This window comes from Botrytis sinoallii (genome assembly GCF_014898435.1).
Source record: "Botrytis sinoallii strain Bc 23 chromosome Unknown BSIN_001, whole genome shotgun sequence".
Lineage (NCBI taxonomy): Eukaryota > Fungi > Ascomycota > Leotiomycetes > Helotiales > Sclerotiniaceae > Botrytis > Botrytis sinoallii.
In genome coordinates, this window is record NW_024066028.1 from 5,872,867 (window position 1) to 5,888,854 (window position 15,988).

Below are 15,988 nucleotides of genomic sequence, written 5' to 3' on the forward strand. Positions count from 1 at the left end.
TGTAAGCATAAAGGGGCTAAATTGAAATTGGCGAATCAACGGTCCGACTTTCGCTCTTGCACTTGTCGCACATTCAAATTGATTCTTTTATCCGTCATGAAATGTGGGAACTTTTTTATGTCCAATTCGAGGTCTGCGAGATAATCCGGGCACGTGCCGGGAATTATCTTTGGAACTCCATGCCAAGCAAATCGAGAATCTTTCTGCATATACAGTACATCGCCAGACCTGAGACGAAGAACTAAATGGTCGTTTTCGGATTTGGGATTGTCCAAGGCGATCATGAATATGCAATCACAACCAAGACTGATGCTAACAAGGCCGCGATCAACACTCTCTGCGCCATCCCGATGTAATTGCAAAGTGTCTCTTGGAGAATAAAAATTGACAATGGCTGCTTGCGGTTCCATATCAGGGAAAAGTCCTTCAACAAGATTCGCAATATCACTTGGAAATTTTGGTGGCTCCTCTTCCGGATATACTTTGTTTGTCCAGTCATATTGCCCTCCAAGAGTGATCCAGCGTAACTTTTTCGTCATGACTTCCAAGTAATTTAATGCTTTTGGGTGTACTGTTGGATCCTTCGGCCTAGCAACAATTGATTCCCCAGAAGCTATTTCACGAGGTGGAAATTTGACATCGTAATGGGCATGTAGATTGGTCATGTGTTTTGGATCCAGAAGATCACGGTGTACTATACGCCGGATCAACTCTTTCTGAACCTCTGGGGGAATGAGAGATGGAAAAACCATGAGACCTAGATCATGATTAGAGGTTGTTTTGCCGGAAGCTATTGAGAATTTTAGGGGAAAGGATGTAGAAAGAAACACGGGTTGGTCTTTTAGATACCACAATTTCTGAGGTGTGTAGAAATGTGAGCATTTTAGTCTTTCAGCCAATTTAATTTTTTTGAATGGACTGAATTTTTAGGTCATTTGCATTTGTGGTAGAAGAAAGAAATTTTGTGATTCCTACCAGGTATAACTTCAGAACCATACGATGAACCTTCTAGTTGTGATCTAGACAAAGGTAACTCATGATCAAGTGGTCCGGTCGAACACCTCTTTTGAGAGGTGCTTAGAGGAGCAGCACCCATGAACTCTTTGAAAGCTATGTTGCGCGCCTCTCTGGGTAGGGATTCTAGATCAATCATTCCAGTGATAGAAGGAGAATCTTCTGTTGCAGTATAAGTAGTCTGTTTACAAAGCTTGAATGCTTCTTTCAAATGCCGGGGAGCACTTTGATGAAGCTCCTTTTGCTCCATCTTGGCCATCGGTGTTATGGTTTGATCTGGAAGGGTATCCCCCATCTTTGCGGTTGTTGGCAGTTCGTCGACGTAGGAAAGTATTTTCCCTGTTGGTCCACCAGGTCAATTTGATAAGATTAGTTGGTCGAAAACCTTCTCCCCTATGAGGTGTTTGACTGGTACAAGGATTGTGAAGTTGTCTTGTGAAGTGTTCCAATCCACGGTTCTGATCTGAATCGAGCTTCTCACGAACGAGGAGAAGTCACTACGTACTGGGCAGTAACCTTCTTAGGTAGGTAGTTGATCGGATCGTGCTTTACCTCCAGAGAAAAAGGCAGAGTAGAGTAGAGCTAGCACCGACAAGGATTATGAATGCAATTTTATATTTTTGTATGTTTTTTTCTTTTCGGCATTACTTATTAGAACCTAGTACAGTCAAGTCAGTACATCGGACCTCGCGTCAAAAACGCGCCCGCTTATTCCGCCTGGCCCTGGGTTACGATTTGTTTAATGTTTTGTTTGGTTGTTTGGTTGTTTAGTTGTTTGCTTATTCTCTTGTTTACTCCTGAGCTTGAGTACGAATAACAGAACGACAATACTAACAATACTATAAACGACTGCGTACAAATTCTTCTTTCTCTTTCTCTTCATCTCACTTCAATTCGAGTCCAAATTCGAGTATCACGAGTATTCCGACACGAAAGATTCTACGGCAACTTAATACAACAACAATCCTTCACCACAACCATCTTCTTATAGCTAATTCGTTACTCTTCCTCTCATTTACGAATCCTTCCAATCTTTGCATAGGTCCATCTTCTTTCAAGATAGATGCTGTTGTTACCATAAACCCAGGATCAATTACCATTCCAAACTGCCCCTCCTTCACCGCCCCACTTCAACGGACAAAAGCAGATTTATTTCAACTTGATTGACCTCGACGTTCTCTAAACCTTTCAACATCAAGTATATTCGACAATGGAGAACTATCAGAAGCTGGAAAAGATTGGAGAGGGTACGTCTTATGCGCGCAAGCTCCCGACCCAAAGAATCATTTCACAGAGTCTATCGCACACTGAATAACGATACATTTATACTAATATTATTCACGCGCAGGTACTTACGGTGTTGTTTACAAAGCCAAGGATCTTTCCCATCCAGGACGTATCGTGGCCCTTAAGAAGATTCGACTCGAGGCAGAAGATGAAGGAGTTCCTAGTACCGCCATTAGAGAAATTTCTCTCCTCAAGGAGATGAATGATCCAAATATTGTTCGACTTCTCAATATTGTTCATGCAGATGGCCATAAATTATACCTCGTCATGGAGTTCCTCGACCTTGATCTTAAGAAATATATGGAATCACTTCCAGTTGCCGAGGGTGGTAGAGGTAGAGCTTTACCGGAAGGATCTGGTCCAGATTTGGGTAGAATGGGTATGGGTGATGCTATGATTAAGAAGTTCATGAGTCAATTGTGCGAAGGTATCCGATATTGTCACGCCCATCGAGTTCTTCACCGAGATTTGAAGCCACAGAACTTGCTCATTGATCGGGAAGGTAATCTCAAGCTTGCAGATTTCGGTCTCGCTCGTGCTTTTGGTGTCCCTCTTCGAACATATACCCACGAGGTTGTTACCTTATGGTATCGTGCTCCTGAAATTCTTCTCGGAGGTCGACAATACTCAACGGGTGTTGATATGTGGTCTGTTGGATGTATTTTCGCGGAGATGTGTACCAGAAAGCCATTGTTTCCAGGTGACTCTGAAATTGACGAGATCTTCAAGATCTTCAAGTAAGACACAACCTTTCAGATTTTTACAATCTACTCGATGGAATTTATGACTATACCTTGAATTTAGCTAACATATCAACAGACTTCTAGGTACACCCAACGATCAAGAATGGCCCGGTGTCAGTGACAAGACCTGTTTCCCCGACTTTAAACCATCTTTCCCCAAGTGGCAACGCGACATGAGCCAACCTCTTTGCACGAATCTTGACGATAACGGACTGGATCTCCTTGAATTGATGCTTGTCTATGATCCAGCTGGACGTATTTCTGCCAAGCAAGCATGTTCACACCCATATTTCGAGGAAGGAAGCGCGGCATACTCCGGACGAGGCGCAAGCTCTACATATAAAACTACAAACGGATACCACTGAGGACTGAAACATACCAATAATTGCATACATTGGATGGTTATGAGTTTGCGATAAGACGAGCTGAGATGATTTATGATATTAAAAACCACGGGAGTGAGGGACACTAAATGGAAGGGAAGAATGGTTGGGGCGGACGAGGAAAATGAATGAATAGAGCTTATAGCTATACATCAAATAGCCATGAGCTTCAGGATAAGAATTGCATGCATGGAGGGGGTTTTATTATGAATGGAGTGGATGGGATACACTGTTATGGCTGACAAGCTACATTTCATTTTCTTTCCCCTTTAATTTATTCCACGTTACTACCCTATGTTTTCTGCGCCTTTTTTGTCCTTTTTTATACCTACACTTTTGCAGTCTTGAGAGACAGACAGACAATTAATGGATGGCGTCTTTCTAGCATGCCTACAGTCCATTTTTTATGCTGTAGTTGTATTCAAAGAACAAAATAAACACCTTTAGATTGGGTTTGAGGATATGTGACTGAGATGTGATTGATATTTTTCAGTGTGTTATTTGCGATCTTTATTGCAAAATAAAATCAGTATTACCTTTTTCCAGTCTTGAATGATAAACCATCTATTTATTCGACCATCTAGAGTTCCCAAACGCCTCGCTTATTCACTACCTCTTTGAATCTTCATTTCTATTTCACTATATCTTTGCATCTCATCTTTGTAATCTCAATCTTTTTCCCTCTTCTTTCCCTTCCTTTTCTTTCAATCCCAACTCATCTATTTGTCACCCTTCCTCCAACCTTTAATTTCCATCTCCCCTCTATTTCACTCTTCCCCGCCTCTCCCCCCAACAACCAGCATACCTCTTCTCCACCCCCCAATTCTCCCTCGCCAAACTCCCCCTCGCAACCTCAATATCCATCTCGATATCCCGAACCAAAGACTCCTTATCCACATAATCCAGCTCCGGACGAATATACCCCAGAATCTCGACGCGCATGTGGCTCCCGTAGAAATCGTGGGAAAACTTGTGCAGCAGGTGTACTTCGGCGGAGCGCACCGTGTTGCGGTAGAAGGGGTTGTAGCCGATGGACATTACCATGGGGTAGAGGCGGGTGGTTTGGGAGGTGGGAGGGGTGGATGGGGAGGGGGTTTGGAGTTCGGGGTGCGTGGGTGGGAGGTCCAGGGCGGCGTGGCCGAAGTAGACGCCTGAGGGGGCGGTGTCGATCCAGGGGACGTTTGTGACGGGGATGTTGGCGGTGGGGATTCCGAGCTGGGGAGTTGTTAGGTTGGTGGGTTGGGGAGGTTGTGGATGTGGATGTGGATGTGGATGTGGATGTGGATGTGGATGGGGGGGAGAGGAAGAGTGAGAGTGAGAAGGAATGGATAGGAATGGATAGGAAGTGGGGGGAAGTGGAGAGAAGAGAAGGAGGGGAAAACATAGGACCTTACTTCTTTAGATCCGCGACCAAAACCAGAAACCACCTCCCCTTCCATTCGTAACGGATAGGGAGATTCGGGACCGCTTTCCGAACCGACAATTAGAGGGCGGGGTTCTTTGGTCGGCATTGTAGAGGTGAAGGTAGAAGTAGAGATTGGAGCAGTGCGCTTTGGATTGTATTGGATTGGTGTGTGAGAGATTCTGGGTAGAGAAAGTATATATGAATGAGTGATGTTTGTGAATGAGGAATGACTGACTGATTGATTGAGTGAGTGATCGATTATCATTCAATACCTATTTAGTACTGGATGGCGAATGGTGGGGTGGAATAGAACGATATACTAAGCAAGGCTATACTACCTACCAGCCCAGCCTACCTACACAGAATGTCTTATCTCATGGCGAACTGGGGGTACGGCTGATATTACGCCTTGTGCGCCTTGTTGAGCTTTTCTTTCTCGATAAGTAACCTACTCTACCTAATAAAATAAGTAGGGTAGGTTGGTAATAAAGTAAAGTATAATAAATTCATCGCAGTCTTGCTTGACATTACCATCAAATATACCTACTACCTAGCTACCTACTTCCTAATAATTCACAAAAGTCGCAATCGTAAAATCTAGATCAATGACGCTCCGCTGGGCCACTGCCGTGGAGGCTTTTTCGCTTCGCTCTATGATAGGTTGTAAGACTTATATTCATGTACCGGTGGTCAATCGTTCTGTCTAGACGCTAGATGCATAGAGTGTAAGTATAGAAGTTCCGAATCGATCTAAAATGTACTATATTACCACCATACTTACTATTTAGATACCTACTACTGGTGTACCTAAAGCTTAATCGGAGAAAAGTTTGTCTTTGACATTTCCTTCTCTCTCGCGTCTGTTCGGTTGTGTTGTACATGTACAATAGGTACACACAAGATGGGTACGAAGGGAGGAAATATTAGGTATGATGTGAAGTGGAAGTTTGGTTGAGTATGAGTAAGTAGAGGTACGACTACAAATCCAAACCTACAAAAATCGTCTTTCGCAAAGCAAACAAGCTCCTCATCCACACGTATGTAATCCAAACCCCGAAAGTCTCCTTTCCACGTGGCAACGGCTATCGACAGTCCCTTTGTACCTTTGTACCTTGCTTCAAACGGCTTGTAATCTGACATACAGCGTACACAGATACTTCACAGTAGGTATCTCTTTGTATCCACAGGACATATCTCCACTCCATCTAGATCTCTGTATCTCTGTATCTCTGCCTCCCGAGGTCTTTACATGCATCCTCCCTTTCCGCACAAACAAAGTTGCGAGGGCTGGAATATCGATTAGATCTATCGTAGCGAGCGACTCTATATAATCTTACATACCTACCTAGTATCTAGACGGAGTAGTAGAACTACTCTATATTATTTACAGTCCAGTACAGTATAGCACCATACCCATTTTCATCACAGCCCAATAAATACATCTCCAATAAATTTCACGCATGAAACAAAATGAAACATCCAAACTCCCTCCGAAGCAAGTACCACGAAGGTCTACGAAGGTGGGTAGTTGATTGCGACACATCCAAAAATACCTACATGAGAAATTTCAAGTGGCTGGGAAAGCAACGCGGTGACGTGAAGGGGAGGGAAGTGAAGTGTAACCTAACCGGTGATGGATGGGTTGTCAATGTCTATACTTGGGTAGGTATTTACTAGGTATTTAACCTTATTATTTCGGAGAAATGTAAAAGTGTAAGGACTAGGTGGACAATGAGTATTCATCTTGTATTCTTATTCTTATTTATTGTTATTTGTTATATATTCATTATATTATCACCATATATGAATATAAATATAAATATAAATATAAATATAAACATAAACATATAAGTCCAAGTATTTCTCTACAATACATACAAAAAAAAAGATATTCCCAACCCCCCATGTAATCCACGAGCTAGCTAGCTACCTATCTAATATCTACCAACCCAATACCATATCCATCCTCCATCCATACATACGCGCTTACCCATCCCATCCCAATGCTCCCCATCATCCAACCCTCCCCGCCTCTCAATTTTCCCAACCCCAAGCAATTTGCAAAAAGCGACCAAAAAAAAAATGTAGATGGCAGGACAACCCAGGTGTGACAAGATACAAGAACCTCTCCATCCAATTCTGTTTTCCTTCTCTCTTCTCTCTTTTTGATTCTTTTCTTCCATTCCATTTCTCACTTACCGTACCTATACAATCCATCCATCCATACATACTCAAGAAACGAAACGAAACGAAACTTACTATCATTCCGAACCGCATTCCTCGGGGTTTATCATATCACTCACTCTTCACTATCTATCTGATTCTGATTCTGATTCTGATTCTCTTATCAGTTCAGATCATAACCATCGCATTACCGGTATTTATTTACTTATTTACTTGCTACAAACTCGCCATCTACACCGATAGTATCATAATATCAAACCATCCATCTATCAAATCATCTATCATCAGATCATCCCCAGCCTCGTCCAAATAATTGACCGAGTAGAATTGAGATATCCAGGTACGTGTAAAAACAACAATCAGAATACACTTCTTGGTATTGCATCAGCATTTTGCGAGAATATAAAATTAACATCGCATCCTAGATTTCTTTCTGTATCTAAATCTACATTCATATTCACATTCACATTTCATCACATCTAAACTCATCACATCTCATCTCACTCTACCAATCTATTCACCAAATTCACCACACTCAACTTCCACATTAACCACCTCTCACCGCTCACCACCAACCCCAACCCCCCACACCACCGCCAAAATGCAAGAAAACACCGTCATCGCCATAATCATCATCATCCTCTTCCTAATCCTCGCCCTCATCGCCTACGGCATCTACAGACTCGTCCAGCAAGCCCGCGGCGGCTCCTCGACCATCTCTGGTAGCTCAGGGAGTTCGGGAAGTTTGGCTGATGATTAGATTTTTTTTTTCTTTTCCTTTTTTCTTTTTTTCCTTTTTTCCGAATTTGGGAAGGGGGAGAGGAGAGAGGAAGGATGGATGGGATGTTGGAGTGCAAATGCGAGAGAAAGAGAAGTGTGGAGGAGGAGAAAGTTCCATCCATCTTCATGCTTTTTTCTTTGGATTGTGCGGCGTAGGTTGTCGGAAATATACCTATGCATGCAATGCATACATGCGCATGGAAATCACGGATGAATGAATGCGTTAAGTGGAATACAGGAAGCGAATCATGGAAATGATGGGGCTTTCATTCCTTCACACATTCATTCATACGTACGCATCTTCTCTCCACAACTCCATTCAATCGAGAGAGATGAACGGATGGATGGACAAATGGATATTAAGAGCGATCACTCAATACTCAATACTCAATACTCAATCATCAAAGATCAACGATACGATACGATATGATGCGATGGAAATAAGAATTAGAAATTTACTTACTCGGAACGGAACGGTACGGTACGGTGGTAACAAAACTCAAGATTAGGAAAAGGCGGAAAAAGATTGGCGGGGCGAATGGGCGGCAGGAAGGAAGGAATGAAGGGATGAACGATATGTATGATTCACGATACGATACGATAAGATACGATACGAGCGAGATGGGATGGGATGGAATGGGATGTAGATGGGATGGAAACGGAAATGACTTTTTTAGATTACGAGAGGAAAGAAGGGGCCGGGGATGGTTGATCGCACGTGTGTGTGTGTATGTATGTATATATATTTTAGCAGCATGGCATGGCCTACCTAGGTGGGTAAGGTAGCAGCATTGGAGTTTTCGGTTTTGAGGTTTGGATTTGAGGTTTGGATTGGGATTGGATATACCACGCCACCATTATTATGAACATCATCATTATCATGATCAATACAATGAAAAATACAATTCAAGATACGATTCACAATACAATTCCAAAATCCAATTCAAAATCCAAGTCAAAATCCAATTCAAAATCCAATTCAAAGTCCAATTCAAAATCCAATTCAAAATGAAAATCAATTACTACACATACATACATACATATATTGAATACTCCCGAGTGCCTCTCTACATTACCTAAATGCTTACCGGTATATGCTTTAATTTTTCCTCTCTCCCCTCTCTCCCTCTCCCTCTCTCCCCTCTCTCCCCTCTCTCCCCTCTCTCCCCTCTTCATTATGAATTATGAATAGAATTCCTAAAGCAAAAATTAATATTTCATTATTATCATCATCATCATCATCATCATCAAAATCTATTCAGGTCAATAGGATAGGTAGGTAGGTAGGTAGGTATGTGCAAAAACAATAAAATATGGTATCATTCTCATTCTCGTTCTCATCCCCATCCACATCCCATCCACATCTCCAATCAATCAACCGATCAATCTCATAATACCTTCCTCCCCCTCCCCCATTGCAATAACAACAACAATATCATCATCATCATCATCATCATCCGTTACCTCTACCTCTGTCTCTGCCTCATATCAAATAATCCCATTCTAAATACAAATGTATTCCCCTTCCCCAGTCTGAAACCCACACACCCTACCCACCAGTACCTCTCACCCTCTCCCCTCTCCCTTTATTTTATCATCCTCTGCCTCACCCTATCCCTAGCCCCACATTCTCTTCTCTCACTCTTATACCCATATCATATACCACATCATATCATGCATGCATTGCATTACATGCAGCCATCCCAAAACCCCATTGAATTCCAACCCATAAAAGTTCATTTATCCATCCATCCATCCATCCCTTCCCAGAACCCCTTCAAAAATTTCCCAAAATCCATGCCCAAAACATATGCAATGCAATGCTCATTCCACTTACCCCTCCAAAGATGAAAATGATATGGATACGAATATAAATGTACGAGTACTAAAATTCCGAAAAGAAACCCCCCTTGTGAAACCTTCACAAGCGAAGCACTGCTCCACTCTATGAAATCTTCTTCTCATCTCATCAATCCATCTTCCCTAAAAGGGGTATATAAGATCCAGTGCAAATGCATATTTCAGGTTCCCAATCCCATTCATGATCCAGTAAAAATCCCCATTATATCCAAGACCTTTCGTCTCAAAAACGAATTCATAAAGACTAGCGCCAGTTTTTGCCTTGACCCCTTATGCATGAACACAAACAAACCAAGCAATGAAAAGAAGCCGTGAAGAAGGAAGGGAGGTATTAAGTTGGTGATATGTATGGAGACCGGAAGTTATCGTATGCATCGTATCGACCGAGAGTGGCGTTATCGTGACGAGGAAGAAGGACAAGGTGGTGTAGAATAATATATAAGTAGAATCTAGATGCAAGGAAGGAACTATAAATCATTAGCTTTCATCTCATGAATATTTTCCAGTTCACCCCCTTTCGAAAAGAATAATACTCACATTCATGACAATTAACATGGGAATATCAAAGACATCCCTCTTAATTGTCCAACAAGAACTACAATCCACCTTTCCATCCTGTTGTAACGTCTCAATTCCATTGTTCGCATCAATCTCCTTGATCCTATTACCCATTCCTCCAATACCAGCCCCATTAAATCCAACAATATCTTTTCGCTTTCCCTTATCACCTTCAGGAGATTGAGAGGTATCTTTTGCCGTTTGATATCTAAGAAGCTTATAACGAGTCGTAACACTTCCTCTACTGTCTCCAAATGCCAATCGTGCAAAATCTTCATAGAATTCAATGACGCTGTCATCGTCTAACAATTCCGCGAGGAAGATGGGTTGAGTTTTACCACTCGGGTTCGAGTCAGCAAGGTTGAGGGGTCGCATTCTAGGAGTTGTAAAACTTCCTCGACCTGAACTTCCTGATGATGGAGGACCACTACTTCCTGTATTGGTGTTAAGGTTTGCTTCATTCCCTAAAAGGACTTCTTTCCTCCATCCAGTCAAAAGTGTGAATTCTTTATTAGCAGCAGCAATTTCCCCAGTCCTACGACAGACCACTGTTGGCGTGCAGCAATTCAGCATGAAATCTTCATACTCAAATAAAGTTCTTTGAAAACATTTCTCCATGAATATTAAATCTTGTCGATTGAGGGTTTTTGTACAAGAGATGAAGGATGGTCTAATGGAAGCGAGTGATTTGGCTATCCGAAGTGTCTTGTTTGGCGAGAATCGTTTTTGAATAAAAGCAGTCAAGCTATGGAAACCGGTAGTATACGAATAAGGTTCATGGACTGTATCGTAAATAGATGAAGGATCCCGATTCCTCTTTCCAAGTATACCCGATGGCCCAAGCTTGCCAGATGGTCCTGATTTCGTATCTTGTCGTTTAGCTGGCCTATGAGTTGCCGGTGCTGGATAATTAGTAGTGGTAGGTGAGCTCTCAAATCCCATTGTACTTGCCGCAGGACTCGCATCAGTGCTAGGACTGTGTTGACTACCACCAGCGGCAATTGCGTATGCATGAGGTAAACCATGATGTAGGTTATTATTGCCAAAGACATTTCCTCCATTCGGTCTGTCCAAGCCCACAGCAAAATCCGGTAACGTATCGTGAGGATAAATTTGATTAAAGGGTGGATTATTAGTGAAAGCCGAATTGTTATTGAAGCCGAGATCGCCAACATTCTGTGGCATTCCTGTATTTGAATCTTGTGGTGGTGTTTCTGCTGAGCCTGATGCCATATGCCCTAGCATTCCAAATTCTAACGCTCCATAATGATTTCCGAAATTCAACCCTTCTAAATCAAAGTTGAATAGTGCTGGATTACTGGGATCGAAAAATGCACCACCTCCAAATGCGGAATGAGAATCGTTTGAAACTTGCGGTAGGGAGATTCCTTGCAGCCCAGCTGGCCGATTCCCTGCTGTATGAAAAGTTGGAGATATCGGTGATGGCTGATTGCTTCCAAAAGAAAGTCGATTTTGCAAGGGCGGTGGCATTTGACCTTGTTGATTGGCTCCAAAAAGCGGATAAGATGGTGAAGTATCAGGCTGAGAGAAAAAGTTCCCCATACCAGGAGAAGGTTCTGTTGGTGTTGATGCGGCAGTGGCTCGATTATTGCTCACTTGTTGATTATAAGTTGGCCCCAAAACAGGTCTAAGAGCTTCTGGGGGTGCATCGTGGAGATACTTTGCTTTCTTTCTGACACCATCCTGGCAAGCATCCGCTAAACCTCGTTTTATACAACGTTGACATGGACGCTCGTCCCCTATTGAATTCATTTTCAGCACATGTAGCAAATTTCATTGAAAATTTAGAAAATCTAGATGAAAATAAAAAACAAAACAACAAATTGTAAGGCTCTGGGCACGAAAAAGAGCCCAAAACTGAAACCTTGATGAAAACAAACATACCACAAGTTAAATGGGCTCGTTGACAAGCAAAACAAGCTCTTCTTGCCTTCTTTCTTCTAGGTCTCAAGGGATCTTTAGGATCGAATTTTGGTTTTGTAACTGTAGCCGTTGCTCCTACAGTATTTCCATTCTCCTCGCCGTCCGGTCTTACTTTTTGTTCCGCCATTTCTTGATTATCGTCCTCTTTTCCTACAACATCAAGCTCTTGCTCATGATCACTATAATCGTTCTCCGAAGCGCCATCCGAAACCTCAGGATCATCTATTTCAGTTTCTCCCGACATCCTGTCTTAAATACCTCACTTGGTACTTGTGCAGAAGCTAGTTCGTTTTTGCGACACCACACTCCAATCAATAGAAGCCCCAGTCAACCTCCCTCGCCAATCCTTGAACAGGAGCCCTGCTGCAGCAGCCTCGTCACACAACCAAGGCAACACAGGATGGTGCCGTGAACCGCCCGTCCAGCAACAATGCACAATGACCTTGTTTCCTCACTCCCACACTTCCAGCGCACACTTCTACCACCTTCTTGCGTCTGCGAGCAATCTTAATGCTACAAAGGGTAAACCTAGCGATACTCCGAAATAAATTCTTGCCGCAAAGTAAGTACCCGCGCCTTTTCAATCCCTTACCACGTTTCGCCGCGTGCCTATCCGAACACCAACACGCGTTCGCATGCACCGCTCTTTGACCGGCCTTAAATCCTCTCTTTCCGTAAATCCTTCCCAGAAACCAGGTAGGTTTGCCCGACTCGGCCGCTCCGTATTTTCTCGTAATTTCCTTGGATCCCAAATCTCACCCTTTTGTCTTGTTCTCTGTTCGACAATCTTGCTTTCGATTCTTTTCGATTCTTGTTCTTTCCTTGCAGCCAATCCAAAACCTAGTCTCTTCGTAAAGCACTACATCCACACATGTATAGTCACGCGGAGAACCTACTCCTTCAACCAAGCCTCCTCTCTCGTGCTGGAGAGAATGCGCAAATGTAATAATCGAATGCTGTGTTACTGTATGGTGCTGCAAGTATCCGCGAGCTAGTCCCACCGCAATCGCATTGATGCCCAAATAAAATGCCTTCCACTACTGATGCAATTGAAATATCCTTTCCCTTTTTGCGTATCACTTCAAAATCGATATATTGGAAATGGATATATTCGCCGTCCTTTGTTTTCTCGATCGGTCAGGGTATTTGGGGGTTTCTTTCCTTTTCAATTGGAACCTATATAGCTTTTTTGCCTCTCTCTTCTTTGGATCTTTCGCCTCGTATGGAAGAGATTTCAAACTGTTTCAGATCAGGACGGCGAGGGTTCGATGAATTGCGAATTGAAATTGCACTTATCTTCTGTGCAATGGCGGATGAAAGGATTTGGGAAGAAGAGGTGGTGGGTAAATGGGTGTGAGTGGGTGAGTTTGGGTGGGTAGAAACGGGTAAGCTGAGAGAGTAGGATATCAATTGGTTTTCCCAGAGTTGGATTTTGAAATTTGAAACTTGATTTTTTTGATTGTTTGATTGACTGATTGACTGATTGATTGACTGAACAAACAAATTACCTTTCCAAATGGTAAATCAATAGAAGATCTTTGTACTCAATTGAATGATATAGAGTATCACCCAAATTTATTCCTTTCAAGCTTAAACGCCGCGTGGCAGGAACGAGGTTTGTTGTTGCGACCGTCTTCTTGTATTATTGTATGATTGCGCGGGGAAAATTTTAGTGATGTTCAACAGATTAAGCAAAAGCAAAAAGAAGCTTTTCCTAAAGAGATCAAAGTGGAGAGTGGAGTGAAGTGGATTATTAAACGGTAAATTATGATAAATTATATTATAAAGCCACAATTGACACAGCCACATTTTGAATGCTCCCGAGGTCAATATGGATTCATCATCCGCAGTAATATTTATCCAGTCCACGTATCTAGATAGTATCGATAGACTTTTTAATATATATATACATATATACATATAGCAATAGATATAATTGTCCAATATCATCATCATCATCAGATATTAATATTAATTTATAAAACACAAACAATCAACCATTGAACTCGAATATGATGAGTATGACAAGGACTTTATTAAATCCTTTAGTTTAGCTTGCTCCCAGTTACCTAGATACTTCACTCATATTAATCCATTACCTAATATATAAAGATTACACATCATGCACTCACTTACCTTTCACATACCATTCAACACCTCTTCTAATCAAATCACATCATATAATACCAGTAAATCATCCACAATTCTTTCGCTCTCACTAACCGGACATCCCATCTCTATCTCGAGCGCAGCGAGCTAAGGGGGTTTGGGGGCTTGCCCCCATCATCAATAGCTTCATCAACAAAAACGATTCGGTCATTATAAGTCTATTAAATGACGCTTCGCTGACCCTCCGGGGGCCACTGCCGTGGAGGCAGACTAGATATTATTATTTTCCCTCCTTTGAACTCCCTCGAGTTTTCTACTATTAGCCGGTAACAACAACTACTACCTACCTATTACTTGCTACATTGCATATGCATCCATACATATACATAATACATAATACACACACCAAATACTATATAATACATTAACCCGCAGCAAACCAAAATAACCTGTCCTACACTCCCAACCAATCTCCAGCATCCCACTCAAGCAAACTCACCACCCATCCCCCATCACAAAACGTTCATGAGAAACAAGCCGACTGACTCGCTTACCTTACATACATACCTGGGTATATCGTGTTGTACCATCCTGTACGTACCTACTGTATTGTATTGTATCCCACTCACCGACTGACTACTAACTGAATGACAGACTGACACCATTCATCTCGATCCTCCATCTATCCATCTATCCATCCATCGTGTCTCACCCCCCCTTCATCTACCAGCTACCACGTATTCTGCATCTTGGCTCTAAAAGTCCTAGTCCTAGTCACTCACCACCCACCCACTCACTCACTCGATCCTCCCTTACACACAATCTGTATTCATTTCATCCATACATGCATGCACATTTATCCATCCAACCAACCAGCCATCCATCCATTCATTTCCACCAAACAGAATCCGTTCCGTCCCAATGGTTTCTGGAGTTTCCGGGGATACACATCCCATCCATCACTCTCCCAGACCCCCGTATCAAAAGAGAAACACAACCCTCAAATCCCCATCCCCAATCCCAATTCCTTTTTCCCTTTTTCCCACTTGTGTCTTCATACCGACCTACCTACCCAGTAGACTCTAGCTGCAGATAGAAAGACGGGACTACCGCAAGAGAATAATAACACTATTTCCATCCATCCATCAACCTCTCCAATCTAAATCCAATCCAAACCAGAACCAGAACCAAAATCCAAATCCCATTCACTCATCACATATCCTCTCCTCCCCCTCCCCCTCCTCCTCCTCCTCCTCCTCACATCCACACATACCAATACAACAAACACAACAAACACAACAAAACACAACAAAATACAATACATCACTCTCTCTACACTCTACACTACACTCTACACCATAAAATAAAATACATCACAATCCCCCTCCCCCCCAAATTCCTACAGATATATGCACTCGCACTCGCACTCACCCTCACACTCCCATCCATCTCACCCACACCTCATCTCACCTCACCTCGAGAGTCAATACGTTGTAACACATACACATATACACATACACACATACACATACACATCAGCTAACCAAGGTAAGATACATGATATATTAAGTCATGGAACCAGGGAGCCACCATCTGGAATCTCCCGTATTTCGTATTTCGTATCTCATTACTTGTCCACCTATCCATCCACCCATCTTTCTCCTAGTAAACAAACCCCAAACAAACAAACAAACCAAACCCAAAGAAAATTCTCCAAAATA

General features: G+C 42.4%; 4 protein-coding genes across 4 annotated transcripts; 1 reads left to right on the forward strand and 3 right to left on the reverse strand.

The window, feature by feature from the left end:
* Positions 1-35: 35 nt before the first annotated feature.
* On the reverse strand, positions 36-1,309 carry EAF02_001190 (uncharacterized protein; the record flags this gene model as incomplete). The annotated part of the gene is made up of 2 exons (XM_038897238.1): positions 36-757; positions 976-1,309. The coding sequence occupies 2 exons, from the start codon at positions 1,307-1,309 to the stop codon at positions 36-38; spliced, it is 1,056 nt and encodes a 351-aa protein (XP_038764097.1).
* A 464-nt stretch (positions 1,310-1,773) lies between these two features.
* On the forward strand, positions 1,774-3,838 carry EAF02_001191 (uncharacterized protein). The gene is made up of 3 exons (XM_038897239.1): positions 1,774-2,261; positions 2,363-3,038; positions 3,121-3,838. The coding sequence occupies exons 1-3, from the start codon at positions 2,225-2,227 to the stop codon at positions 3,407-3,409; spliced, it is 1,002 nt and encodes a 333-aa protein (XP_038764098.1). The 5' UTR covers positions 1,774-2,224; the 3' UTR covers positions 3,410-3,838.
* A 351-nt stretch (positions 3,839-4,189) lies between these two features.
* EAF02_001192 (uncharacterized protein) lies at positions 4,190-4,938 on the reverse strand (the record flags this gene model as incomplete). Its single annotated transcript, XM_038897240.1, has 2 exons — positions 4,190-4,642; positions 4,822-4,938. 2 exons carry the CDS (start codon positions 4,936-4,938, stop codon positions 4,190-4,192), a joined length of 570 nt encoding a protein of 189 aa, XP_038764099.1.
* A 5,167-nt stretch (positions 4,939-10,105) lies between these two features.
* EAF02_001193 (uncharacterized protein) lies at positions 10,106-12,402 on the reverse strand (the record flags this gene model as incomplete). Its single annotated transcript, XM_038897241.1, has 3 exons — positions 10,106-10,123; positions 10,194-11,974; positions 12,120-12,402. 3 exons carry the CDS (start codon positions 12,400-12,402, stop codon positions 10,106-10,108), a joined length of 2,082 nt encoding a protein of 693 aa, XP_038764100.1.
* Between the last annotated feature and the right edge of the window lie 3,586 nt (positions 12,403-15,988).

Excerpts from the sequence above, each read along its gene's own strand:
- EAF02_001191 (XM_038897239.1), top strand. The coding sequence starts at position 2,225 with ATGGAGAACTATCAGAAGCTGGAAAAGATTGGAGAGG. Across the intron at positions 2,262-2,362 it reads GCTGGAAAAGATTGGAGAGG|GTACTTACGGTGTTGTTTAC; the intron begins GTACGTCTTATG and ends ATTCACGCGCAG. Across the intron at positions 3,039-3,120 it reads GAGATCTTCAAGATCTTCAA|ACTTCTAGGTACACCCAACG; the intron begins GTAAGACACAAC and ends ACATATCAACAG.